Below are 27,540 nucleotides of genomic sequence, written 5' to 3'. Positions count from 1 at the left end.
CCGCCCATTAGACCGCTGCACCGCCCATTAGACCACCCATTAGACCACCCATTAGACCCCTGCACCGCCCATTAGACCACCCATTAGACCCCTGCACCGCCCATTAGACCGCTGCACTGCCCATTAGACCACCCATTAGACCACCCATTAGACCCCTGCACCGCCCATTAGACCGCTGCACCGCCCATTAGACCGCTGCACCGCCCATTAGACCACCCATTAGACCCCTGCACCGCCCATTAGACCACCCATTAGACCACCCATTAGACCGCTACACCACCCATTAGACCGCCCATTAGACCGCTGCACCGCCCATTAGACCACCCATTAGACCCCTGCACCGCCCATTAGACCCCTGCACCGCCCATTAGACCGCTGCACCGCCCATTAGACCACCCATTAGACCACCCATTAGACCCCTGCACCGCCCATTAGACCGCTGCACCGCCCATTAGACCACCCATTAGACCACCCATTAGACCACCCATTAGACCCCTGCACCGCCCATTAGACCGCTGCACCGCCCATTAGACCGCTGCACCGCCCATTAGACCACCCATTAGACCCCTGCACCGCCCATTAGACCGCTGCTCCGCCCATTAGACCGCTGCACCGCCCATTAGACCGCTGCACCGCCCATTAGACCGCTGCACCGCCCATTAGACCGCTGCACCGCCCATTAGACCTCCGCACCGCCCATTAGACCACCCATTAGACCTCCGCACCGCCCATTAGACCGCTGCACCGCCCATTAGACCACACATTAGACCCCTGCACCGCCCATTAGACCTCCGCACCGCCCATTAGACCACCCATTAGACCTCCGCACCGCCCATTAGACCGCTGCACCGCCCATTAGACCACACATTAGACCCCTGCACCGCCCATTAGACCTCCGCACCGCCCATTAGACCACCCATTAGACCCCTGCACCGCCCATTAGACCTCCGCACCGCCCATTAGACCGCTGCACCGCCCATTAGACCACCCATTAGACCACCCATTAGACCCCTGCACCGCCCATTAGACCCCTGCACCACCCATTAGACCGCTGCACCGCCCATTAGACCACCCATTAGACCACCCATTAGACCCCTGCACCGCCCATTAGACCCCTGCACCGCCCATTAGACCGCTGCACCGCCCATTAGACCGCTGCACCGCCCATTAGACCACCCATTAGACCGCTGCTCCGCCCATTAGACCGCTGCACCGCCCATTAGACCGCTGCACCGCCCATTAGACCGCTGCACCGCCCATTAGACCGCTGCACCGCCCATTAGACCGCTGCACCGCCCATTAGACCGCTGCACCGCCCATTAGACCGCTGCACCGCCCATTAGACCTCCGCACCGCCCATTAGACCTCCGCACCGCCCATTAGACCACCCATTAGACCTCCGCACCGCCCATTAGACCGCTGCACCGCCCATTAGACCACACATTAGACCCCTGCACCGCCCATTAGACCTCCGCACCGCCCATTAGACCACCCTTTAGACCGCTGCACCGCCCATTAGACCACCCATTAGACCGCCCATTAGACCGCCCATTAGACCGCTGCACCCCCCATTAGACCGCTGCACCGCCCATTAGACCGCTGCACCCCCCATTAGACCGCTGCACCGCCCATTAGACCGCTGCACCGCCCATTAGACCGCCCATTAGACCGCCCATTAGACCGCCCATTAGACCACCCATTAGACCGCTGCACCCCCATTAGACCGCTGCACCCCCATTAGACCGCTGCACCGCCCATTAGACCGCTGCACCCCCATTAGACCGCTGCACCGCCCATTAGACCGCTGCACCCCCCATTAGACCGCTGCACCGCCCATTAGACCGCTGCACCGCCCATTAGACCGCTGCACCGCCCATTAGACCCCAGCACCACCCATTAGACCACCCATTAGACCGCTGCACCGCCCATTAGACCGCTGCACCGCCCATTAGACCCCAGCACCACCCATTAGACCACCCATTAGACCGCTGCACCGCCCATTAGACCGCTGCACCGCCCATTAGACCGCTGCACCGCCCATTAGACCACTGCACCGCCCATTAGACCACCCATTAGACCCCTGCACCGCCCATTAGACCACCCATTAGACCACCCATTAGACCGCTACACCACCCATTAGACCGCCCATTAGACCGCTGCACCGCCCATTAGACCGCTGCACCGCCCATTAGACCACCCATTAGACCACCCATTAGACCCCTGCACCGCCCATTAGACCCCTGCACCGCCCATTAGACCGCTGCACCGCCCATTAGACCACCCATTAGACCACCCATTAGACCCCTGCACCGCCCATTAGACCGCTGCACCGCCCATTAGACCACCCATTAGACCACCCATTAGACCACCCATTAGACCCCTGCACCGCCCATTAGACCGCTGCACCGCCCATTAGACCGCTGCACCGCCCATTAGACCACCCATTAGACCGCTGCTCCGCCCATTAGACCGCTGCACCGCCCATTAGACCGCTGCACCGCCCATTAGACCGCTGCACCGCCCATTAGACCGCTGCACCGCCCATTAGACCACTGCACCGCCCATTAGACCGCTGCACCGCCCATTAGACCTCCGCACCGCCCATTAGACCTCCGCACCGCCCATTAGACCACCCATTAGACCTCCGCACCGCCCATTAGACCGCTGCACCGCCCATTAGACCACACATTAGACCCTGCACCGCCCATTAGACCTCCGCACCGCCCATTAGACCACCCTTAGACCGCTGCACCGCCATTAGACCACCCATTAGACCGCCCATTAGACCGCCCATTAGACCGCCCATTAGACCGCTGCACCCCCATTAGACCGCTGCACCGCCCATTAGACCGCTGCACCCCCATTAGACCGCTGCACCGCCATTAGACCGCTGCACCGCCCATTAGACCGCCATTAGACCGCCCATTAGACCGCCCATTAGACCACCCATTAGACCGCTGCACCCCCATTAGACCGCTGCACCCCATTAGACCGCTGCACCGCCCATTAGACCGCTGCACCCCATTAGACCGCTGCACCGCCCATTAGACCGCTGCACCCCATTAGACCGCTGCACCGCCCATTAGACCGCTGCACCGCCCATTAGACCGCTGCACCGCCCATTAGACCCAGCACCACCCATTAGACCACCCATTAGACCGCTGCACCGCCCATTAGACCGCTGCACCGCCCATTAGACCACTGCACCGCCCATTAGACCGCCCATTAGACCGCCCATTAGACCGCTGCACCACCCATTAGACCGCTGCACCACCCATTAGACCACCCATTAGACCGCTGCACCGCCCATTGGACCACCCATTAGACCACCCATTAGACCGTTACACCACCCATTAGACCGCCCATTAGACCGCTGCACCACCCATTAGACCGCTGCACCGCCCATTAGACCACCTTTAGACCGCTGCACCGCCATTAGACCGCCCATTAGACCGCCCATTAGACCGCTGCACCCCCATTAGACCGCTGCACCGCCCATTAGACCGCTGCACCACACATTAGACCGCCCATTAGACCGCCCATTAGACCCCATTAGACCGCTGCACCCCATTAGACCGCTGCACCCCCATTAGACCGCTGCACCGCCCATTAGACCGCTGCACCCCCATTAGACCGCTGCACGCCTTATTAGACCGCTGCACCCATTAGACCGCTGCACCGCCCATTAGACCGCTACACCCCCATTAGACCGCTACACCGCCCATTAGACCGCCCATTAGACCGCCCATTAGACCACCCATTAGACCACCCATTAGACCACCCATTACACCACCCATTAGACCGCCATTAGACCGCCCATTAGACCGCTGCACCGCCCATTAGACCGCTGCACCGCCCATTAGACCGCTGCACCGCCCATTAGACCGCTGCACCGCCATTAGACCGCTGCACCGCCCATTAGACCGCTGCACCGCCATTAGACTGCTACACCGCCCATTAGACCGCCCATTAGACCGCTGCACCCCCATTAGACCGCTGCACCGCCCATTAGACCACTGCACCGCCCATTAGACCGCCCATTAGACCGTCCATTAGACCGCCCATTAGACCGCTGCACCCCATTAGACCGCTGCACCCCCATTAGACCGCTGCACCGCCCATTAGACCACTGCACCGCCCATTAGACCGCCCATTAGACCGCCCATTAGACCGTCCATTAGACCGCCCATTAGACCGCCCATTAGACCGCCCATTAGACCGCTGCACCGCCCATTAGACCGCTGCACCACCCATTAGACCGCTGCACCACCCATTAGACCACCCATTAGACCGCTGCACCGCCCATTAGACCACCCATTAGACCACCCATTAGACCGCTACACCACCATTAGACCGCCCATTAGACCGCCCATTAGACCGCCATTAGACCACCCATTAGACCGCTGCACCCCCATTAGACCGCTGCACCCCCATTAGACCGCTGCACCGCCCATTAGACCGCTGCACCGCCCATTAGACCGCTGCACCCATTAGACCGCCCATTAGACCACCCATTAGACCGCCCATTAGACCGCTGCACCACCCATTAGACCACCCATTAGAACGCTGCACCGCCCATTAGACCACCCATTAGACCACCCAGTAGACCGCTACACCACCCATTAGACCGCCCATTAGACCGCCCATTAGACCGCTGCACCACCCATTAGACCGCCCATTAGACCGCTGCACCGCCCATTAGACCACCCTTTAGACCGCTGCACCGCCCATTAGACCACCCATTAGACCGCCCATTAGACCGCCCATTAGACCGCTGCACCCCCCATTAGACCGCTGCACCGCCCATTAGACCGCATTAGACCGCCCATTACACCGCCCATTACACCGCCCATTAGACCGCCCATTACACCGCCCATTAGACCGCCCATTAGACCGCTACACCGCCCATTAGACCGCCCATTAGACCGCCCATTAGACCACCCATTAGACCACCCATTAGACCACCCATTACACCGCCCATTAGACCGCCCATTAGACCGCCCATTAGACCGCTGCACCGCCCATTAGACCGCTGCACCGCCCATTAGACCGCTGCACCGCCCATTAGACCGCTGCACCGCCCATTAGACCGCTGCACCGCCCATTAGACCGCTGCACCGCCCATTAGACTGCTACACCGCCCATTAGACCGCCCATTAGACCGCTGCACCGCCCATTAGACCGCTGCACCGCCCATTAGACCACTGCACCGCCCATTAGACCGCCCATTAGACCGTCCATTAGACCGCCCATTAGACCGCTGCACCCCCCATTAGACCGCTGCACCCCCCATTAGACCGCTGCACCGCCCATTAGACCACTGCACCGCCCATTAGACCGCCCATTAGACCGCCCATTAGACCGTCCATTAGACCGCCCATTAGACCGCCCATTAGACCGCCCATTAGACCGCTGCACCGCCCATTAGACCGCTGCACCACCCATTAGACCGCTGCACCACCCATTAGACCACCCATTAGACCGCTGCACCGCCCATTAGACCACCCATTAGACCACCCATTAGACCGCTACACCACCCATTAGACCGCCCATTAGACCGCCCATTAGACCGCCCATTAGACCACCCATTAGACCGCTGCACCCCCCATTAGACCGCTGCACCCCCCATTAGACCGCTGCACCGCCCATTAGACCGCTGCACCGCCCATTAGACCGCTACACCGCCCATTAGACCGCCCATTAGACCACCCATTAGACCGCCCATTAGACCGCTGCACCACCCATTAGACCACCCATTAGACCGCTGCACCGCCCATTAGACCACCCATTAGACCACCCAGTAGACCGCTACACCACCCATTAGACCGCCCATTAGACCGCCCATTAGACCGCTGCACCACCCATTAGACCGCCCATTAGACCGCTGCACCGCCCATTAGACCACCCTTTAGACCGCTGCACCGCCCATTAGACCACCCATTAGACCGCCCATTAGACCGCCCATTAGACCGCTGCACCCCCCATTAGACCGCTGCACCGCCCATTAGACCGCCCATTAGACCGCCCATTACACCGCCCATTACACCGCCCATTAGACCGCCCATTACACCGCCCATTAGACCGCCCATTAGACCGCTGCACCGCCCATTAGACCGCTGCACCGCCCATTAGACCGCTGCACCGCCCATTAGACCACCCATTAGACCCCTGCACCGCCCATTAGACCGCTGCACCGCCCATTAGACCACCCATTAGACCGCTGCACCACCCATTAGACCACCCATTAGACCACCCATTAGACCCCTGCACCGCCCATTAGACCGCTGCACCGCCCATTAGACCACCCATTAGACCCCTGCACCGCCCATTAGACCGCTGCACCGCCCATTAGACCCCTGCACCGCCCATTAGACCGCTGCACCGCCCATTAGACCACCCATTAGACCCCTGCACCACCCATTAGACCCCTGCACCGCCCATTAGACCCCTGCACCGCCCATTAGACCCCTGCACCGCCCATTAGACCCTGCACCGCCCATTAGACCGCTGCACCGCCCATTAGACCACCGCTGACCACCCATTAGACCCTGCACCGCCCATTAGACCCCTGCACCGCCCATTAGACCGCTGCACCGCCCATTAGACCACCCATTAGACCCCTGCACCGCCCATTAGACCGCTGCACCGCCCATTAGACCACCCATTAGACCACCCATTAGACCACCCATTAGACCCCTGCACCGCCCATTAGACCGCTGCACCGCCCATTAGACCGCTGCACCGCCCATTAGACCACCCATTAGACCCCTGCACCGCCCATTAGACCGCTGCTCCGCCCATTAGACCGCTGCTCCGCCCATTAGACCGCTGCACCGCCCATTAGACCGCTGCACCGCCCATTAGACCGCTGCACCGCCCATTAGACCGCTGCACCGCCCATTAGACCTCCGCACCGCCCATTAGACCACCCTTTAGACCTCTGCACCGCCCATTAGACCGCTGCACCGCCCATTAGACCACCCATTACACCCCTGCACCGCCCATTAGACCGCTGCACCGCCCATTAGACCGCTGCACCGCCCATTAGACCCCTGCACCGCCCATTAGACCGCTGCACCGCCCATTAGACCCCTGCACCGCCCATTAGACCGCTGCACCGCCCATTAGACCACCCATTAGACCCCTGCACCGCCCATTAGACCGCTGCACCGCCCATTAGACCACCCATTAGACCACCCATTAGACCCCTGCACCGCCCATTAGACCGCTGCACCGCCCATTAGACCACCCATTAGACCACCCATTAGACCCCTGCACCGCCCATTAGACCCTGCACCGCCCATTAGACCCCTGCACCGCCCATTAGACCGCTGCACCGCCCATTAGACCACCCATTAGACCACCCATTAGACCACCCATTAGACCACCCATTAGACCCTGCACCGCCCATTAGACCGCTGCACCGCCCATTAGACCACCCATTAGACCCCTGCACCGCCCATTAGACCGCTGCTCCGCCCATTAGACCCTGCACCGCCCATTAGACCCCTGCACTGCCCATTAGACCCTGCACCGCCCATTAGACCCCTGCACCGCCCATTAGACCGCTGCACCGCCCATTAGACCACCCATTAGACCACCCATTAGACCCCTGCACCGCCCATTAGACCCTGCACCGCCCATTAGACCCCTGACCGCCCATTAGACCACCCATTAGACCTCCGCACCGCCCATTAGACCGCTGCACCGCCCATTAGACCACCCATTAGACCCTGCACCGCCCATTAGACCTCCGCACCGCCCATTAGACCCCTGCACCGCCCATTAGACCACCCATTAGACCACCCATTAGACCCCTGCACCGCCCATTAGACCTCCGCACCCTGCACCGCCATTAGACCCCTGCACCGCCCATTAGACCACCCATTAGACCACCCATTAGACCCTGCACCGCCCATTAGACCTCTGCACCGCCCATTAGACCGCTGCACCGCCCATTAGACCACCCATTAGACCGCCCATTAGACCCCCGCTGCCCATTAGACCGCTGCACCGCCCATTAGACCACCCATTAGACCCCTGCACCGCCCATTAGACCGCTGCACCGCCCATTAGACTGCACCCCATTAGACCGCTGCACCGCCCATTAGACCCCTGCACCGCCCATTAGACCCACCGCCCATTAGACCACCCATTAGACCACCCATTAGACCCTGCACCGCCATTAGACCGCTGCACCGCCCATTAGACCGCTGCACCGCCCATTAGACCACCCATTAGACCACCCATTAGACCCCTGCACCGCCCATTAGACCGCTGCACCGCCCATTAGACCACCCATTAGACCCTGCACCCCATTGACCCTGCACCGCCCATTAGACCCCTGCACCGCCCATTAGACCCCTGCACCGCCCATTAGACCCCTGCACCGCCCATTAGTCCCCTGCACCGCCCATTAGACCCTGCACCGCCCATTAGACCCCTGCACCGCCCATTAGACCCTGCACCGCCCATTAGACCGCTGCACCGCCCATTAGACCACCCATTAGACCACCCATTAGACCACCCATTAGACCCTGCACCGCCCATTAGACCGCTGCACCGCCCATTAGACCGCTGCACCGCCCATTAGACCACCCATTAGACCCCTGCACCGCCCATTAGACCGCTGCACCGCCCATTAGACCGCTGCACCGCCCATTAGACCGCTGCACCGCCCATTAGACCGCTGCACCGCCCATTAGACCGCTGCACCGCCCATTAGACCGCTGCACCGCCCATTAGACCTCCGCACCGCCCATTAGACCACCCATTAGACCTCTGCACCGCCCATTAGACCGCTGCACCGCCCATTAGACCACCCATTACACCCCTGCACCGCCCATTAGACCGCTGCACCGCCCATTAGACCGCTGCACCGCCCATTAGACCCCCTGCACCGCCCATTAGACCGCTGCACCGCCCATTAGACCCTGCACCGCCCATTAGACCGCTGCACCGCCCATTAGACCACCCATTAGACCCTGCACCGCCCATTAGACCGCTGCACCATTAGACCACCCATTAGACCACCCATTAGACCCCTGCACCGCCCATTAGACCGCTGCACCGCCCATTAGACCACCCATTAGACCACCCATTAGACCCCTGCACCGCCCATTAGACCCCTGCACCGCCCATTAGACCCCTGCACCGCCCATTAGACCCCTGCACCGCCCATTAGACCCCTGCACCGCCCATTAGACCCCTGCACCGCCCATTAGACCCCTGCACCGCCCATTAGACCCCTGCACCGCCCATTAGACCGCTGCACCGCCCATTAGACCACCCATTAGACCACCCATTAGACCACCCATTAGACCACCCATTAGACCCCTGCACCGCCCATTAGACCGCTGCACCGCCCATTAGACCACCCATTAGACCCCTGCACCGCCCATTAGACCGCTGCTCCGCCCATTAGACCCCTGCACCGCCCATTAGACCCCTGCACTGCCCATTAGACCCCTGCACCGCCCATTAGACCCCTGCACCGCCCATTAGACCGCTGCACCGCCCATTAGACCACCCATTAGACCACCCATTAGACCCCTGCACCGCCCATTAGACCCCTGCACCGCCCATTAGACCCCTGCACCGCCCATTAGACCACCCATTAGACCTCCGCACCGCCCATTAGACCGCTGCACCGCCCATTAGACCGCCCATTAGACCCCTGCACCGCCCATTAGACCTCCGCACCGCCCATTAGACCCCTGCACCGCCCATTAGACCACCCATTAGACCACCCATTAGACCCCTGCACCGCCCATTAGACCTCCGCACCGCCCATTAGACCTCCGCACCGCCCATTAGACCCCTGCACCGCCCATTAGACCACCCATTAGACCACCCATTAGACCCCTGCACCGCCCATTAGACCTCCGCACCGCCCATTAGACCGCTGCACCGCCCATTAGACCACCCATTAGACCGCCCATTAGACCCCCGCTGCCCATTAGACCGCTGCACCGCCCATTAGACCGCCCATTAGACCCCTGCACCGCCCATTAGACCGCTGCACCGCCCATTAGACCGCTGCACCGCCCATTAGACCGCTGCACCGCCCATTAGACCCCTGCACCGCCCATTAGACCGCTGCACCGCCCATTAGACCACCCATTAGACCACCCATTAGACCCCTGCACCGCCCATTAGACCGCTGCACCGCCCATTAGACCGCTGCACCGCCCATTAGACCACCCATTAGACCACCCATTAGACCCCTGCACCGCCCATTAGACCGCTGCACCGCCCATTAGACCACCCATTAGACCACCCATTAGACCCTGCACCGCCCATTAGACCCTGCACCGCCCATTAGACCCCTGCACCGCCCATTAGACCCTGCACCGCCCATTAGACCCCTGCACCGCCCATTAGTCCCCTGCACCGCCCATTAGACCCCTGCACCGCCCATTAGACCCCTGCACCGCCCATTAGACCCCTGCACCGCCCATTAGACCACCCATTAGACCACCCATTAGACCCCTGCACCGCCCATTAGACCGCTGCACCGCCCATTAGACCACCCATTAGACCCCTGCACCGCCCATTAGACCGCTGCTCCGCCCATTAGACCGCTGCTCCGCCCATTAGACCGCCCATTAGACCACCCATTAGACCGCTGCACCGCCCATTAGACCGCTGCACCGCCCATTAGACCGCTGCTCCGCCCATTAGACCGCTGCTCCGCCCATTAGACCGCTGCTCTGCCCATTAGACCTCCGCACCGCCCATTAGACCACCCATTAGACCGCCCATTAGACCTCCGCACCGCCCATTAGACCGCTGCACCGCCCATTAGACCACCCATTAGACCACCCATCAGACCCCTGCACCGCCCATTAGACCTCCGCACCGCCCATTAGACCACCCATTAGACCGCCCATTAGACCTCCGCACCGCCCATTAGACCGCTGCACCGCCCATTAGACCCCTGCACCCACCATTAGACCTCCGCACCGCCCATTAGACCCCTGCACCGCCCATTAGACCACCCATTAGACCCCTGCACCGCCCATTAGACCTCCGCACCGCCCATTAGACCGCTGCACCGCCCATTAGACCACCCATTAGACCCCTGCACCGCCCATTAGACCTCCGCACCGCCCATTAGACCGCTGCACCACCCATTAGACCACCCATTAGACCCCTGCACCGCCCATTAGACCGAGGCACCGCCCATTAGACCACCCATTAGACCACCCATTAGACCTCCGCACCGCCCATTAGACCCCTGCACCGCCCATTAGACCGCTGCTCCGCCATCTGACAGATGCAGATATAGACATGGTTTCACAATTTGTATTTTTACCTTTATTTAAACTAGGCAAGTCAGTTAAGAACAAATTCTTAATTACAATGACGGCCTACCCCGGGCAAACCCGAATGACGCTGGGACTATTGGACTCCCAATCACAGCCGGTTGTGACACAGCATGGATTTGAACCGGGGTGTCTGTAGTGACGCCTCTATCGCCGAGATGCAGTGTCTTAGACCACCACTCGGCTGCCTTTGACGGTTTTGTATATGTGGCCAGAACACAGACCGTTTGAGCCTGATTCACCCTAGTGAGGAGATGTGTGTCTTGATAAAATGTAATAATCTCATCTGCTGCCTACCCTATCCAGTAACCCTGGTAACAGAACAGATGACCCAATATCCTCCAATCACAGCCTGTCTGCATTATTCATTCTCTCTAGCAATCCCATGGGCTACTATACACTGTGTGTGTGTGTGTCTGTCTGCATGTGTCCGTGGCCCTCTCACTCACCCAGAGAATCAGAGCGTCGCAGTGTGGGCATCCCCATGGGTGAGTCCGCCCAGTCCACCTTGCCCCTGGCAGCCAGGTAGCGCTGGGCTTTCTTCAGCATGGCAGGGAAATCCTCATGGGACGCTGCAAACGTCTCGATGCGGCCCTTCACTGAGCCCAGGACCTGAGGGAGTGAGAGAGAGAAGAGAGAGGGGGCAGGGGAGAGAGAGGAGGCAGGGGTGAGAGAGGAGGCAGGGGAGAGAGAGAAGAGAGAGGAAGTAGGGGAGAGAGAAGAGAGAGGAGGCAGGGGAGAGAGAGAAGAAAGAGGAGGCAGGGGAGAGAGAGAGGAGATAGGAGAGGCAGGGGAGAGAGAGGAGGCAGGGGAGAGAGAGGAGGAGGGAGAGAGAGAGGAGAGGGGAGAGGCAGAGAGAGAGGAGAGGAGAGAGGAGGCAGGGGAGAGAGGAGGCAGGGAGAGAGAGGAGGCAGGAGAGAGAGAGAGGAGGCAGGGGAGAGAGAGAGGAGGCAGGGAGGAGAGAGGAGGCAGGGAGAGAGAGAGGAGGCAGGGGAGAGAGAGAGGAGGCAGGGGAGAGAGACAGGAGGCAGGGGAGAGAGACAGGAGGCAGGGGAGAGAGACAGGAGGCAGGGGAGAGAGACAGGAGGCAGGGGAGAGAGACAGGAGGCAGGGGAGAGAGAGAGGAGGCAGGGGAGAGAGACAGGAGGCAGGGGAGAGAGAGAGGAGGCAGGGAGAGAGAGAGGAGGCAGGGGAGAGAGAGAGGAGGCAGGGGGAGAGAGAGAGGAGGCAGGGGAGAGAGAGGAGGCAGGGGGAGAGAGAGGAGGCAGGGGAGAGAGAGGAGGCAGGGGAGAGAGAGGAGGCAGGGAGAGAGACAGGAGGCAGGGGAGAGAGACAGGAGGCAGGGGAGAGAGACAGGAGGCAGGGGAGAGAGAGAGGAGGCAGGGAGAGAGAGAGGAGGCAGGGGAGAGAGAGAGGAGGCAGGGGAGAGAGAGAGGAGGCAGGGGAGAGAGAGAGGAGGCAGGGGAGAGAGAGAGGAGGCAGGGGAGAGAGAGGAGGCAGGGGAGAGAGAGAGGAGGCAGGGGAGAGAGAGAGGAGGCAGGGGAGGGAAGCAAGGTTAGGGAACATAGTGATCCTTCCTATCAGTATGACATGCTGACCAGTCCCTCGTTCACGTGCACCATCACGTGCATGTTGATTTTGTCCCCCCACACCAGACGTGATCAGGTTGAAATATCAAAACGAACTCTGAACCAACTAAATTAATTTGGGGGACAGGTCAAAAAGCATTGAACATTCATGTCCATTTCTCTAGCTTGCTGTTGCCAGCTCATTTTGTCCTGGGATATAAACATTGGGTTGATATTTTAGCTGAAATGCACAAGGTCCTCTACCCTGACAATGAATCCACAGATAAAAGAGGAAACTGAGTTAGTTTCTAGTAATCTCTCCTCCTTCAGGCTTCTTCTTCTTCGGACTTTATATGGAGGTTGGCAACTAACTTTATGCTGCATTACCACCACCAACTGGACTGGAGTGTGGACCTCAGTTCACCTTTCAAATCACCCACCTGGGTATATGCTCCTAAAAACCAATGAGATGGGAGAGGCGGGACTTAGAATTCAGTTCTATTTCAGCACCTGGCTATGCAGATGCTCGTTGACGAGCTCGAGCAGTGTGGGTGCAATGTTTGAATAACAATGATTGTACATTTATTTTTCAACGCTCGCGCACTTGACGCTAACGGTGTGGTCAGCATATGAGAGATTTGACACTGGGTTTGAGTTAGGGAACATAGTGATGTCTTCCTACCTGTATAAGAGACTTGACACTGGGTTGGAACACCATGTTGGTGTTGAGGAGGAAAGATCGGAGCAGGGGCTGAGGGTAGCAGGCAAGCTGGCCCAGAATACCCGTCAACAGGATGTTTACATACAGAGAGTTCTGGAGCATGTTTTCCAGCTTGGCAAACAGAACCACCATGAACGGACCTGCAGGGGAGGCGCGAGAGAGAGCGATAGAGCGGGGGAGCCAGAGAGAGAGGGAGAGATATTTTGTTTATTTGAAACGGGGGACAAAATGTACAACAAAACACACGTCTCAGAAGTGAGAAGTGATACGTTCCAGCAGATGCGAGGGAGAGGGGGAACGAGAGAGGGGAGCGAGGGAGAGAGAGGAGAGCGAGGGAGAGGGGGAAAGAGAGAGGAGAGCGAGGGGAGGGGGAAAGAGAGAGGAGAGCGAGGGAGAGGGGGAAAGAGAGAGGAAGAGAGGGAGAGGGGGAAAGAGAGAGGAGAGCGAGGGAGAGGGGGAGAGGAGGAGAGCGAGGGAGAGGGGGAAAGAAAGAGGAGAGCGAGGGAGAGGGGGAAAGAGAGAGGAGAGAGGGGAAAGAGAGAGGAGAGAGGGGGAAAGAGAGAGGAGAGCAAGGGAGGGGAAAGAGAGAGGGAGCGAGGAAGAGGGGGAAAGAGAGAGGGAGCGAGGAAGAGGGGGAAAGAGAGGAGAGAGAGGGAGAGGGGGAAAGAGAGAGGAGAGAGGGAGAGGGGGAAAGAGAGAGGAGAGAGGGAGAGGGGGAAAGAGAGAGGAGAGAGGGAGAGGGGAAAGAGAGAGGAGAGAGGAAGAGGGGGAAAGAGAGAGGAGAGAGGGAGAGGGGGAAAGAGAGAGGAGAGAGGAAGAGGGGGAAAGAGAGAGGAGAGAGGAGAGGGGGAAAGAGAGAGGGAGCGAGGAAGAGGGGGATTGAGAGAGGGAGCGAGGAAGAGGGGGAAAGAGAGAGGAGAGAGGGAGAGGGGGAAAGAGAGAGGGAGCGAGGGAGAGGGGAAAGAGAGAGGGAGCGAGGGAGAGGGGGAAAGAGAGAGGGAGCGAGGAAGAGGGGGAAAGAGAGAGAGGGGGAAAGAGAGAGGAAGGTGTACATGCACACTAATGGAAGTCAAGATCCAACAAGAAAAAAAAACTGGCAACAAAACAAGACTAGATATCAAATGGAAGCAACAGTCTACATTAATTTCCTGTGCAACGCCATCTAACATCAAAAGAGGAAGTCAACCAAAAGAAAACATCAAACCAACATCAAAATAATTTAATAAATGGAGCAGCATCCAACCCTCGAGCACCAATTTAAAATATGAGAACTCACATCTTAACACACGTAAACAGCAGATAAACAGTAAACAACATCATCTAATAGACACAAAAACCCTACTGCTCCCTGGTGGTCTTTCTCACCTGTGTAGGGCTGAGTGGATGGCTGTCCTAGAGGCCTGAGCACCCCCACAACTCCAGCCACTACCCCGCTCCCCATCAGGTCAGCGTCCAGGGGAGAGGGGGGCGGTGGTTCCCCTGAGTGGGGGTCTCTGGTGGTCTCCTCCAGCTGTCTGAACAGCCCCACCCCCTTGCTCCTCTCCCTCACCCTGTCCTCCAGCTCCCGGAGTTCCTGGGTGAAGGCCTCGATGCTGATGCCCTGGCCGTTGGAGTCCCCAGGCCCCTGCTGGCCCCCCTCCCCAGGCCCAGCCCCATCCAGGAGCTCAGAGATCAGTCGCTCCACTGCTTCTGACTGGTTAAAGAGCATTGCCTCTGGAGGTCCCGATCCAGGGCTGGATGCTGCAGCACGGAGGGTCAGCCTGTCGTTGGAGGAGTTGGTACGGGGTTCTGAGAGCAGTGAAGCAGACGGAGTCTGGGTGTGACTCGGTTTGTGTGGTGGAAGACCTCTGGAGCTTTCCGCAGCCCCACTCCCATTCCCTTCACTGTAGAAGCCCTGTAGGGACCCACAGGACTGGGCAGGGGCAGGGCAGGCACTCACCTCCCCGTTCTGACTAGAGTCCCCCCCAGCAGGGTGCCGTTGCTCGCCCAACTCTCTCTTCACCTTCTTAACCTCCATCCCTCCATCCTGGCTGTCCCTACACCTGTCCCCCTGCCCCCCCAACAACGTCCCATTGATGATGGCCTGCTGAGCGCCCTTGGTGGGGGCGGAGCGGAGGTGGGGAACAGCGGAGGGGTCAGGGAGGGAGGCAGAATCAGGAGGGAGATGGAGAGGTTTGGGGAGGTGGACATCCTCTCTCTGCAGGCTGCGTTTCTTGGTGCGGGGCGTGAGGCTGATACAGCTGTTCTCACCGATGGTGACGTCCCACTCTCCACTGTCCCTCTCTGTACTGCTCCACTCTGACCGCGCCGCTGCCACCACCGCTGCCCTCTGCTGGCCGGGGGAGGTACTACCACCACCTCCTCCTCCCTGCTGGAAGGAGAAGTGCTCTGGGAACATGGCCAGGGAGGGGTTGGAGGTGGGGGGCGGGGGTGGTAGAGGGGCCGTGTTGGGTGAGGGGTCCTCTCCGTCGTAGGGGGCTGACCAGTTCCGGCATGCCCAGGAGCACAGCTCTACCCCCCTACGGGCGTCCCTGAGGTACTCCAGGTACCCCGACTCCCAGTCCAGCCCCTCTGGGACGGGGTGCATGGGGCTATCTGGGGACAGGGGGGTGTTGGGGCCGGCACCGGGCGACGAGGGGATCGTCTCGGTGGGGGAGGGGGTGCAGGGCCCTCCTCCAGTGCTCTGCTGGCGCATGAAGAGGGCCAAGCGGGATGGAGTGCTGGGTTTGTGGTGTACTGGAGACTCTGAGCTGGGGCTGTTCAGGACTACAGACAGACAGAGGGATGAACATTAGTCATGATTCTACTTTATGTAGATACATATTTACAACATTTATATATAAATCTAAGTAGTGAGTCAAACAAGAGAGTCATTGTGTAACATAATGCAACTTAAAAAAAATATATAAAAAAATATTTGTATTTAAATTTTATTGTCATTTATTTTAATTTTTATATGCCCTTTTATTTTGTTATTTCATTTTATATTGAATTTTGCCTTTACCACTATAGCCCATAGAAACACATTAAATAACACATTCATAAATGGTTAAAAAAATATATATTCCTTGTGATTTCTTTTTGGACTAAGGTTTTGAAGTGTCTGTCCTATAGGCAGGTAGCCTAGTGGTTAGAACGTTGGGCCAGTAAACGAAAGGTTGTTGGATCGAATCCCCGAACCGACAAGTTAAAAATCTCTCGTTCTACCCCTGGGAAAGGCAGTTCCCTTCAATGTTCCCTGGGCACCATCGATTATGCCCCCCCACACCTCTGTGATTCAGAGTGGTTGGGTTAAATGTACAACTGACTAGGTATCCCCCCTTTCACTATACCTAGGAAATATAAGATCAGCAAATACATATGTTTTTAACCCCTTATTTGCCACAAAACTACTTCCATTAATGTGTATGGGTTACCGTCAGACGAATCCCGTGACATGTTCGTGAGGGTCTCCACTTTCCACAGTGGGGTCATCTTAGTTTTAGAACCCAAACGGTTCAGACGCAACAGACAGAAGTTGGCACGTCAGCGTTACAGACCTCCGACGAGTCCCGTGTGACTAGCTCTCTTTCCTTCCTTTTCTTGGTCTTTCCTAGCTTCCTTTTATTGGTCTTTCCTAGCTTCCTTTTATTGGTCTTTCCTAGCTTCCTTTTATTGGTCTTTCCTAGCTTCCTTTTATTGGTCTTTCCTAGCTTCCTACAGGCCTCTCTCATCTTTTTAAGTGGGAGAACTTGCACAATTGGTGGCTGACTAAATACTTTTTTTTAGCCCCACTGTATATATTTTAAACATTGATAAAAAAATATAACAAAATATCTCCATAAAACTTCATAATGAAAACGTATAGTTAAAATTGAAGTTCAACTCTATCCAAATCTTTAACACAGCACAATGGTTTAAAACACACACCGTTTCTTATGCTTGTCTTGTGTATTGAAAAAGGGGTACATTGTAAGTTCATCTGGATGATCTGCTCGAATGAGTGAACTGTTCAGTAGAAACCGTGGTTAGTCGCCTGTCAGTCAAGTTACCTTTCCCCCAAAGGGCAGGTTCTTCCTCCCGCTCAGCAGAGGTCGCTGTGCTCAGACGGCAGCAGTCTGGGATCAGGGACAGGAACTTGTCAGCTGATTTACCATAGAGATCAGTGTCCCTGATGGCACGCCTCTGACTCAACATCACATGGGTACAGGGCAGCAGATACCTGTCATGAAAATAATAATAGATTTCATTTATAATGTGTTTTTTTATTACAAGTAGAATCTTAAAAATATGCAGTAAGACAACAATACACTGTTACATTCTCAGCAGTAGTATAGTAACACAACACACACACAGTATCTACCTGAGAACGAGCTGCAACATGAGGTCTTCACAGTTGAGAGAGAGCAGAGTCCTAAACAGGCTCAAAGACACCATACACAGCTGTAGGAGAGAAACAGCAGAACATTAGACACAGCAGAACATTAGACATAGCAGAACATTAGACATAACAGAACATTAGACATAACAGAACATTAGACACAGCTGTAGGAGAGAAACAGCAGAACATTAGACACAGCAGAACATTAGACATAGCAGAACATTAGACATAACAGAACATTAGACACAGCTGTAGGAGAGAAATAACAGAACATTAGACACAGCTGTAGGAGAGAAACAGCAGAACATTAGACACAGCAGAACATTAGACATAGCAGAACATTAGACATAACAGAACATTAGACACAGCTGTAGGAGAGAAATAACAGAACATTAGACACAGCTGTAGGAGAGAAATAACAGAACATTAGACATAGCAGAACATTAGACACAGCTGTAGGAGAGAAATAGCAGAACATTAGACATAGCAGAACATTAGACACAGCTGTAGGAGAGAAATAACAGAACATTAGACATAGCAGAACATTAGACATAGCAGAACATTAGACACAGCTGTAGGAGAGAAATAACAGAACATTAGACACAGCTGTAGGAGAGAAACAGCAGAACATTAGACACAGCTGTAGGAGAGAAACAGAACATTAGACATAACAGAACATTAGACACAGCAGAACATTAGACACAGCTGTAGGAGAGAAACAGCAGAACATTAGACACAGCTGTAGGAGAGAAACAACAGAACATTAAACACAACAGAACATTAGACATAGCAGAACATTAGACACAGCTGTAGGAGAGAAACTACAGAACATTAGACACAGCTGTAGTAGGAGAGAAATAACAGAACATTAGACACAGCTGTAGGAGAGAAATAACAGAATATTAGACACAGCTGTAGGAGAGAAACAGCAGAACATTAGACATAGCAGAACATTAGACACAGCAGAACATTAGACACAGCAGAACATTAGACACAGCTGTAGGAGAGCCACCCCTTCTGACGACCAGGTGGCGAATCGCATCTCTGCATGTCTGGCAGACATATCAGTGTGGATGACGGATCATCACCTCAAGCTGAACCTCGGCAAGACGGAGCTGCTCTTCCTCCCGGGGAAGGACTGCCCGTTCCATGATCTCGCCATCACGGTTGACAACTCCATTGTGTCCTCGTCCCAGAGCGCTAAGAACCTTGGCGTGATCCTGGACAACACCCTGTCGTTCTCAAATAACATCAAGGCGGTGGCCCGTTCCTGTAGGTTCATGCTCTACAACATCCGCAGAGTACGACCCTGCCTCACACAGGAAGCGGCGCAGGTCCTAATCCAGGCACTTGTCATCTCCCGTCTGGATTACTGCAACTCGCTGTTGGCTGGGCTCCCTGCCTGTGCCATTAAACCCCTACAACTCATCCAGAACGCCGCAGCCCGTCTGGTGTTCAACCTTCCCAAGTTCTCTCACGTCACCCCGCTCCTCCGCTCTCTCCACTGGCTTCCAGTTGAAGCTCGCATCCGCTACAAGACCATGGTGCTTGCCTACGGAGCTGTGAGGGGAACGGCACCTCAGTACCTCCAGGCTCTGATCAGGCCCTACACCCAAACAAGGGCACTGCGTTCATCCACCTCTGGCCTGCTCGCCCCCTACCACTGAGGAAGTACAGTTCCCCGCTCAGCCCAGTCAAAACTGTTCGCTGCTCTGGCCCCCAATGGTGGAACAAACTCCCTCACGACGCCAGGACAGCGGATTCAATCACCACCTTCCGGAGACACCTGAAACCCCCACCACTATTTTAATGGAATACCTAGGATAGGATAAAGTAAATGTAAATAATCATTTAGGAGAAAGAGCAGAACCAGAACATTAGACCCCTTAGGAGAGAAAAAGACCTAGATGCACTATTGTAAAGTGGCTGAACATTCCACTGGATGTCATAAGGTGAAAAGCACCAGAAATTTGTAGGAGTCAGAACATTAGACACAGCTGAGGAAGAGCAGAACATTAGACACAGCTAAATGACTTAAATGTAAATGTAAATAGCAGAACATTAGACACAGCTGTAGGAGAGAAACAGCAGAACATTAGACACAGCTGTAGGAGAGAAACTACAGAACATTAGATACAGCTGTAGGAGAGAAGACAGCAGAACATTACTTACTACATTTTACTTACTACAACTAATATGGATGTGGTTGTCTCACCTAGCTACCTTTTGATGGCACTAACTGTAAGTGGCTTTAGATAAGATGGTCTGCTTAAATGACTGAAAAATGAATGTCAACTTCTCCCTCTCACTCCCAGAGAACCCCCAGTACTGTACACTCACAAACACCAACATAGTACTGACCCTCGAGTTGCTGCTGATGCGCGTTAGCAACGTGTCCAGGATGGTGTCGTTGTCGTGGCGATGCATGAGGATAAAACGCAGGAAGGCTTTAAGGAGAGACGTTTCCGTGACGCTGCGCAGGAACAGGTCCAGGTAGGTTGTACTGGCTATCATCTCATCTACAGATGACTGGGGGGGGGGGTGGTGATACATATTACAATAAACTATTCTGATGTTGGCAGCCAAAATTACATGTTTTAACGAGAAGAGTAATAAAATCACATCTTTGAGCGTCGTCTCCGGCTGGCTACTATTTTTTTAACTAGCTAATAAATTCAATCAATCAGCTCAGGCTAGCCAATCAGAGAGTTCCCCCCCCTACCTTGTGTAGGGCGGGTCCCATGACAGGGACCAGGAAGCCGTTGTGAACGTAGTCGACCAGCTGTCTGCGGACCAGGGGGTGAGCCACCTGAATGACAGCGTTACAGAACTCCAGAGAGTTCATGAAGAGCACCAGAGAAGACACGCCCATCCAGTCCTCCCTGCGCAGAGCGTGCCAGTCATCCCCCCGTACCTCTATCTTCCTCGGCAGGGAGGAGTAGAGAGCACTGAGGCCCGTGGCCAGCACCTGGAGGGGGGGGGGGAAGAGGTCAGTGGATGTTTAGGACTAAATTAAGAGGTGAAATATTCATTTTGACAAGGCTGAACATGTGTCAAATATAAGGGAAAGCAGGCATGTGTGGCAGCAGCACATCACAAACACACAGCGGGAAATACTAACAGTCCATGTATTAATGATGTATTTTCTGATCAAATAAAGGAGGGAGAAAGATGACATTGCTGGGAGATATACACATGCATTGGAAAACAGGTCTCGGGACAGTGTCTACAGGCAAATGTGTTCCTCGTTTAATCTGAAAAACGGTCTCTGGTTTAATAACGCCACAGCCCCTTGGAGAACAGCTAGCCAACACAGACAGTCCTGTCGACAGCATTTCTTTATAGCAACTGGCAGCAAAAAAAGTTTTTGGAGCAAAAATATTACATTTGCCCCTCCAAGTTATTAAAAAAAGAAAAGTTATTTTGTATACATACACACAAAACGCATGTGTTATGGCTTTTCAACCTCCAGCCATATGGTGGATTCAGAGCTATCTATCAAATAGAACTCAAAGGGTTTTCTTTAATGGAAGCGTCTCTAATGCCAAACATGTCAAATGTGGTGTACCGCAGGTCAGCTCTCTAGGCCCTCTACTCTTTTCTATTTTTACCAATGACCTGCCACTGGCATTGAACAAAGCATGTGTGTCCATGTATGCTTATGATTCAACTATATATGCATCAGCAACCACAGCTAATGAAGTCACTGAAACCCTTAAAGAGTTGCAGTCTGTTTTGGAATGGGTGGCCAGTAATAAACTGGTCCTGAACATCTCTAAAACTAAGAGCATTGTATTTGGTACAAATCATTACCTAAGTTTGAGACCTCAGCTGAATCTGGTAATGAATGGTGTGGCTGTTGAACAAGTTGAGGAGACTAAATTACTTGTCGTTACCTTAGATTGTAAACTGTCATGGTCAAAACATATAGATTCAATGGTTGTAAAGATGGGGAGAGGTCTGGCCGTAATAAAGAGATGCTCTGCTCTTTTGACACCACACTCCCCAAAGCAAGTCCTGCAGGCTCTAGTTTTGCCTAATCTTGATTATTGTCCAGTCGTGTGGTCAAGTGCTTCAAGGAAAGACCTAGTTAAGCTGCAGCTGGTCCAGAACAGAGTGGTACGTCTTGCTCTTCATTGTAATCAGAGGGCTGATTACAATGAAGAGGAGACTGGCCTGTCGCTGGCTACCACTGCAGCAGGAGACTGGCCTGTCACTAGCTACCACTGCAGCAGGAGACTGGCCTGTCGCTAGCTACCACTGCAGCAGGAGACTGGCCTGTCGCTAGCTACCACTGCAGCAGGAGACTGGCCTGTCGCTAGCTACCACTGCAGCAGGAGACTGGCCTGTCGCTAGCTACCACTGCAGCAGGAGACTGGCCTGTCGCTAGCTACCACTGCAGCAGGAGACTGGCCTGTCGCTAGCTACCACTGCAGCAGGAGACTGGCCTGTCGCTAGCTGCCACTGCAGGAGACTGGCCTGTCGCTAGCTGCCACTGCAGCAGGAGACTGGCCTGTCGCTAGCTACCACTGCAGCAGGAGACTGGCCTGTCGCTAGCTACCACTGCAGCAGGAGACTGGCCTGTCGCTAGCTGCCACTGCAGCAGGAGACTGGCCTGTCGCTGCAACAGGAGCTGCCACTGCAGCAGGAGACTGGCCTGTCGCTAGCTACCACTGCAGCAGGAGACTGGCCTGTCGCTAGCTACCACTGCAACAGGAGACTGGCCTGTCGCTAGCTACCACTGCAACAGGAGACTGGCCTGTCGCTAGCTACCACTGCAGCAGGAGACTGGCCTGTCGCTAGCTACCACTGCAGCAGGAGACTGGCCTGTCGTTAGCTACCACTGCAGCAGGAGAGCTAGCTGCCACTGCAGCAGGAGACTGGCCTGTCGCTAGCTACCACTGCAGCAGGAGACTGGCCTGTCGCTAGCTACCACTGCAGCAGGAGACTGGCCTGTCGCTAGCTACCACTGCAGCAGGAGACTGGCCTGTCGCTAGCTACCACTGCAGCAGGAGACTGGCCTGTTGCTAGCTACCACTGCAGCAGGAGACTGGCCTGTTGCTAGCTGCCACTGCAGCAGGAGACTGGCCTGTCGCTAGCTACCACTGCAGCAGGAGACTGGCCTGTCGCTAGCTACCACTGCAGCAGGAGACTGGCCTGTGACTAGCTACCACTGCAGCAGGAGACTGGCCTGTCGCTAGCTGCCACTGCAGCAGGAGACTGGCCTGTCGCTAGCTACCACTGCAACAGGGACTGGCCTGTCGCTAGCTACCACTGCAGCAGGAGACTGGCCTGTCGCTAGCTACCACTGCTGTTGTCTTTCAGTAACAGAGAGGAAACTTCTCCAGAGTCAGAGGTCTCCAGTGTTGTCTTTCAGTAACAGAGAGGACACTTCTCCAGAGTCAGAGGTCTCCAGTGTTGTCTTTCAGTAACAGAGAGGAAACTTCTCCAGAGTCAGAGGTCTCCAGTGTTGTCTTTCAGTAACAGAGAGGAAACTTCTCCAGAGTCAGAGGTCTCCAGTGTTGTCTTTTCAGAAAACAGAGAGGAAGTGTTGTCTCAGAGTCAGAGGTCTCCAGTGTTGTCTTTCAGTAACAGAGAGAAACTCTCCAGAGTCAGAGGTCTCCAGTCTTTCAGAAACAGAGTCAGAGGTCTCCAGTGTTGTCTTTCAGTAACAGAGAGGAAACTTCTCCAGAGTCAGAGGTGTAGGCCGTCATTGTAAATAAGAATTTGTTCTTAATTACCTTGCCTAGTTAAATACGTCATTAGAGTCAACCCTAACCAGTCATTACACAGCCAACCCTAACCAGTCATTAGAGCCAACCCTAACCAGTCATTACACAGCCAACCCTAACCAGTCATTAGAGCCAACTCTAACCAGTCGTTACACAGCCAACCCTAACCAGTCATTACAGAGCCAACCCTAACCAGTCATTACACAGCCAACCCAAACCAGTCATTACACAGCCAACCCTAACCAGTCATTACACAGCCAACCCTAACCAGTCATTACACAGCCAACCCTAACCAGTCATTAGAGCCAACCCTAACCAGTCATTAGAGCCAACCCTAACCAGTCATTAGAGCCAACCCTAACCAGTCATTACACAGCCAACCCTAACCAGTCATTACACAGCCAACCCTAACCAGTCATTACACAGCCAACCCTAACCAGTCATTACAGAGCCAACCCTAACCAGTCATTACACAGCCAACCCTAACCAGTCATTACAGAGCCAACCCTAACCAGTCATTACAGAGCCAACCCTAACCAGTCATTACACAGCCAACCCAAACCAGTCATTACACAGCCAACCCTAACCAGTCATTACACAGTAAGCTGAACAAACGTAATCACCAGTAAGCTATACAAGTGAATAGGCATCAAAAGTCCCAATGCAAAGTGACCTCCCTTCTCTATTAATTGGAGTAATTACATAAACCATTTTTCCAGGAAGTGAAGTGTACCTATATTGTAAACGTCCAACAGAACTTCAAATTTAAACCCAAAATCGCTTGCACTCATGAGTAACGTTGCACGGTAAACCCAAACTTCGGTACTTTTTCGATACTAGAACATGGGAAACCGTTTCGGTACTAGACTTTTAGTTACTTTAAAAAGTGCTTCTGTCTCACGTTGTCTACTGATTGAGAGAGGAGCAAATCTGTATCAGCACAGCCGATGTCCCCTTACGGGCGCGCGAGAGAGAGAGAGCACGGTGCCTGCTCCACTCACTCAGTGCTAGCTCTAGCCTGTCACGAGGAACCACTGAATAATGCAACATGGCATGTAGAGATGTTGAAACGGTTCATTACCGTTCGCAAAACAATGTTCAGTACAGGCTAGAACACTACAAAACACAACACACTGGGGCGGCAGGGTAGCCTAGTGGTTAGAGCGTTGGACTAGTAACTGAAAAGTTGCAAGTTCAAACCCCCAAGCTGACAAGGTACAAATCTGTCGTTCTGCCCCTGAACAGGCAGTTAACCCACTGTTCCTAGGCCGTCATTGAAAATAAGAATTTGTTCTTTTCCATTATGTTATGTAGTTAGAATGGGGAAAAAAACGAAGTAAAATTAATTGTATGACGTTATAATTGATTCATTAAATGAATCAGTTCAAAAATCTAACATTTAAAGTGAAATGATAAGACCGAGTGCCATTCTGTGACTGGCATAATAGGCCTTATTTCTTGTCGTGGTGTCGTTTTGGTATCAAGTATCGTTTTGGTATCAAGTATCGTTTTGGTATCAAGTATCGTTTTGGTATCAAGTATCGTTTTGGTATCAAGTATCGTTTTGGTATCGAGTATCGTTTTGGTATCGAGTATCGTTTTGGTATCGAGTATCGTTTTGGTATCGAGTATCGTTTTGGTATCAAGTATCGTTTTGGTATCAAGTATCGTGATGGTATCAAGTATCGTGATGGTATCGAGTGTCGTGACACTAAACCTGGTATTGGTACAAAGACAAAATTCTGGTATCGTGATACTGGTTTCAATAAAAAATTTTTACATGTTGTCAATGGTCTAAGCAAAATCCTGCCTGTTTTGCAACATAGTTTGCACACGCGCCAGTTTTGTTGCTAAACAACCAACCAGTCTATAAATCCACATAATAATTCACATTTCAATTTGCTGCTGTAGCAAACTGGCACAAATTCTAAAAGGAAGATCCTTCATCTGTAAAAAATAATAATAATAATAATCACCTGTTCCAGGCATTTTCACTACGGCAGGCAGAATGGTACAAAAAACATGTCTGTGATGCTATCACATGGATTAGGCTACTCTTGACTAGTATAGACAATATAATAATAATAATAATAATAATAATCCCGTGTGGCTCAGTTCGATTCCCACGGGGGACCAGTACAAAAAAATGTATCCACTCACTACAGTAAGTCACTCTGGATAAGATCGTCTACTAAAATTACTCAAATGTAAATAAGTATGCCATTGAGGCAATTCTGCAGCATTGAATGCCCCCCAAGAACACAGTGGCCTCCATCATTCTTAAAATGGTAGAAGTTTGGAACCACCAAGACTCTTCCTAGACCTGGCCGCCTGTCCAAACACAGCAATTGGGGGGAGGAGAGCCTTGGTCATGAAGAACCCAATGGTTACTCTGACAGTTCCTCTGTGGAGATGGGAGAGCCTTTCAGAAGGACAACCATCTCTGCAGCACTCCACCAAATCAGGCCTTTATGGTAGAGTGGCCAGACAGAACCCACTCCTCATTAAAAGGCACGACAGCCCACTTGCAGTTGGCCAAAAGGCACTTAAAAGGACTCTCAGACCATGAGAAACAAGATTATCTGGTCTGATGAAACCAAGATAGAACTCTTTGGCCTGATTGCCAAGCGTCACGTCTGGAGGAAACCTGGCACCATCCCTACTCATCTCTTTCCTCTACATTAGTGCCCGGGGAGTGGTGCACTGTGAGTGAAGTGCTGAAAGACTCATTTCCAGAAGCACACAGGCACAGAAGTTGGTCAAATGAACCCAGAAGTCTACTGAAGAGTGACTTTGTCCTAGTGTTTGATGGCTAACTACATTTTAAACATCACACACACTAGGTTGCGTTTTGAAATTGCATGTAACTGCTAGCAAAGAGTTCTCTTAAACCCCCCAGACACCCACGTGAGTGCCCAGTTACCCATCCGCCCTTTCAAGGGACAGCTGAATTTTTTTTGACTCAAATATTTGAGGGTACATTGTGCTTGATTGAGCATGGAACACTCCAAAGATATTTTATTCGTGGTCTTTTAGTCCTTTATCATCATCATTGAAACAACTCAAACTTTCATTGTGCTCCTAAATGTCTGTGTGGTCCCTTTAAAAATAATATCCTTAAAAAAAAAATAAAAAAGTCACCAGAACTAACCTTCTCAGTCCTACAAAAAAAAAAAATCATCCCTGCTTTATTTTTTTGGTCATGGTATCTAGTATTGTGATACTAAACCTGGTATTGGTTTCAAAGTCTAAATTCTTGTTTCGTGACAACACTAGACACACCATCATCATCATCATCATCATCATCATCATCGGGGGGATCAGCATGTGTCTGTCAGAGGGGAAACATAACGTCGTTCCAGATCCTTAGTGAAATACAAGCAGTCCACAAACCCACAGAGATAAACTTAGTGGAGGCAATAGTGAATCATGGGTTTAAACATGTAGCACTTTGTTAGTGTAGTGGTGTTTGCAGAGTTTTTTTTTGTACAGCTTTGACAGTGCTACTGTATTTTCTTTTTGACACGCAAAGACACAAACAGTGTTCCGTAGTATGTATTTCTTGAAGCTAATAGCAGTACTACTGTGTAACTCCGGTAGGGCAACATCTGGAAAAACAGCACACTTGGTAGTGTGTACCGGTGATCAACCAGTCGGCGAAAGCCAACATCACCCACGACAGAGAACGGTTGATTGGTCAAGGGCAATGAATTCCATTATCTTGGCTTTAGTGGATTTCGCCTTTTGAGTTGTCTCGCTGAAATGTTCTTACTCTTTCAAATGACTGCTCGACTTGTTGACTGCTCAATCCCCACAGCAGACATTGTGGGCT

At 53.6% G+C, this 27,540-nt stretch overlaps 1 protein-coding gene across 2 annotated transcripts in view; it reads right to left on the bottom strand.

The window, feature by feature from the left end:
* Positions 1–27,540, bottom strand: part of LOC115127149 (FHF complex subunit HOOK-interacting protein 1B-like) — a 113,965-nt gene that overhangs the window by 30,452 nt on the left and 55,973 nt on the right. Inside the window, exons 7-13 of one of the 2 annotated variants that reach the window (XM_065019555.1) lie at positions 20,699–20,944; positions 20,338–20,505; positions 17,959–18,038; positions 17,648–17,817; positions 14,982–16,382; positions 13,578–13,756; positions 11,777–11,939 (exon numbers count right to left, since the gene is read on the bottom strand). In XM_065019555.1, coding sequence (XP_064875627.1) covers positions 11,777–11,939; positions 13,578–13,756; positions 14,982–16,382; positions 17,648–17,817; positions 17,959–18,038; positions 20,338–20,505; positions 20,699–20,944 — 2,407 coding nt within the window. Of the gene's footprint in view, positions 1–11,776; positions 11,940–13,225; positions 13,350–13,577; positions 13,757–14,981; positions 16,383–17,647; positions 17,818–17,958; positions 18,039–20,337; positions 20,506–20,698; positions 20,945–27,540 lie in introns of those variants that run through there. The other variant, XM_065019560.1, reaches the window with a different exon arrangement.

The sequence above is a fragment of the Oncorhynchus nerka genome, linkage group LG1 (assembly GCF_034236695.1).
Source record: "Oncorhynchus nerka isolate Pitt River linkage group LG1, Oner_Uvic_2.0, whole genome shotgun sequence".
In the NCBI taxonomy this organism is placed as follows: domain Eukaryota; kingdom Metazoa; phylum Chordata; class Actinopteri; order Salmoniformes; family Salmonidae; genus Oncorhynchus; species Oncorhynchus nerka.
This window is presented reverse-complemented; position numbering and strand designations above follow the sequence as displayed.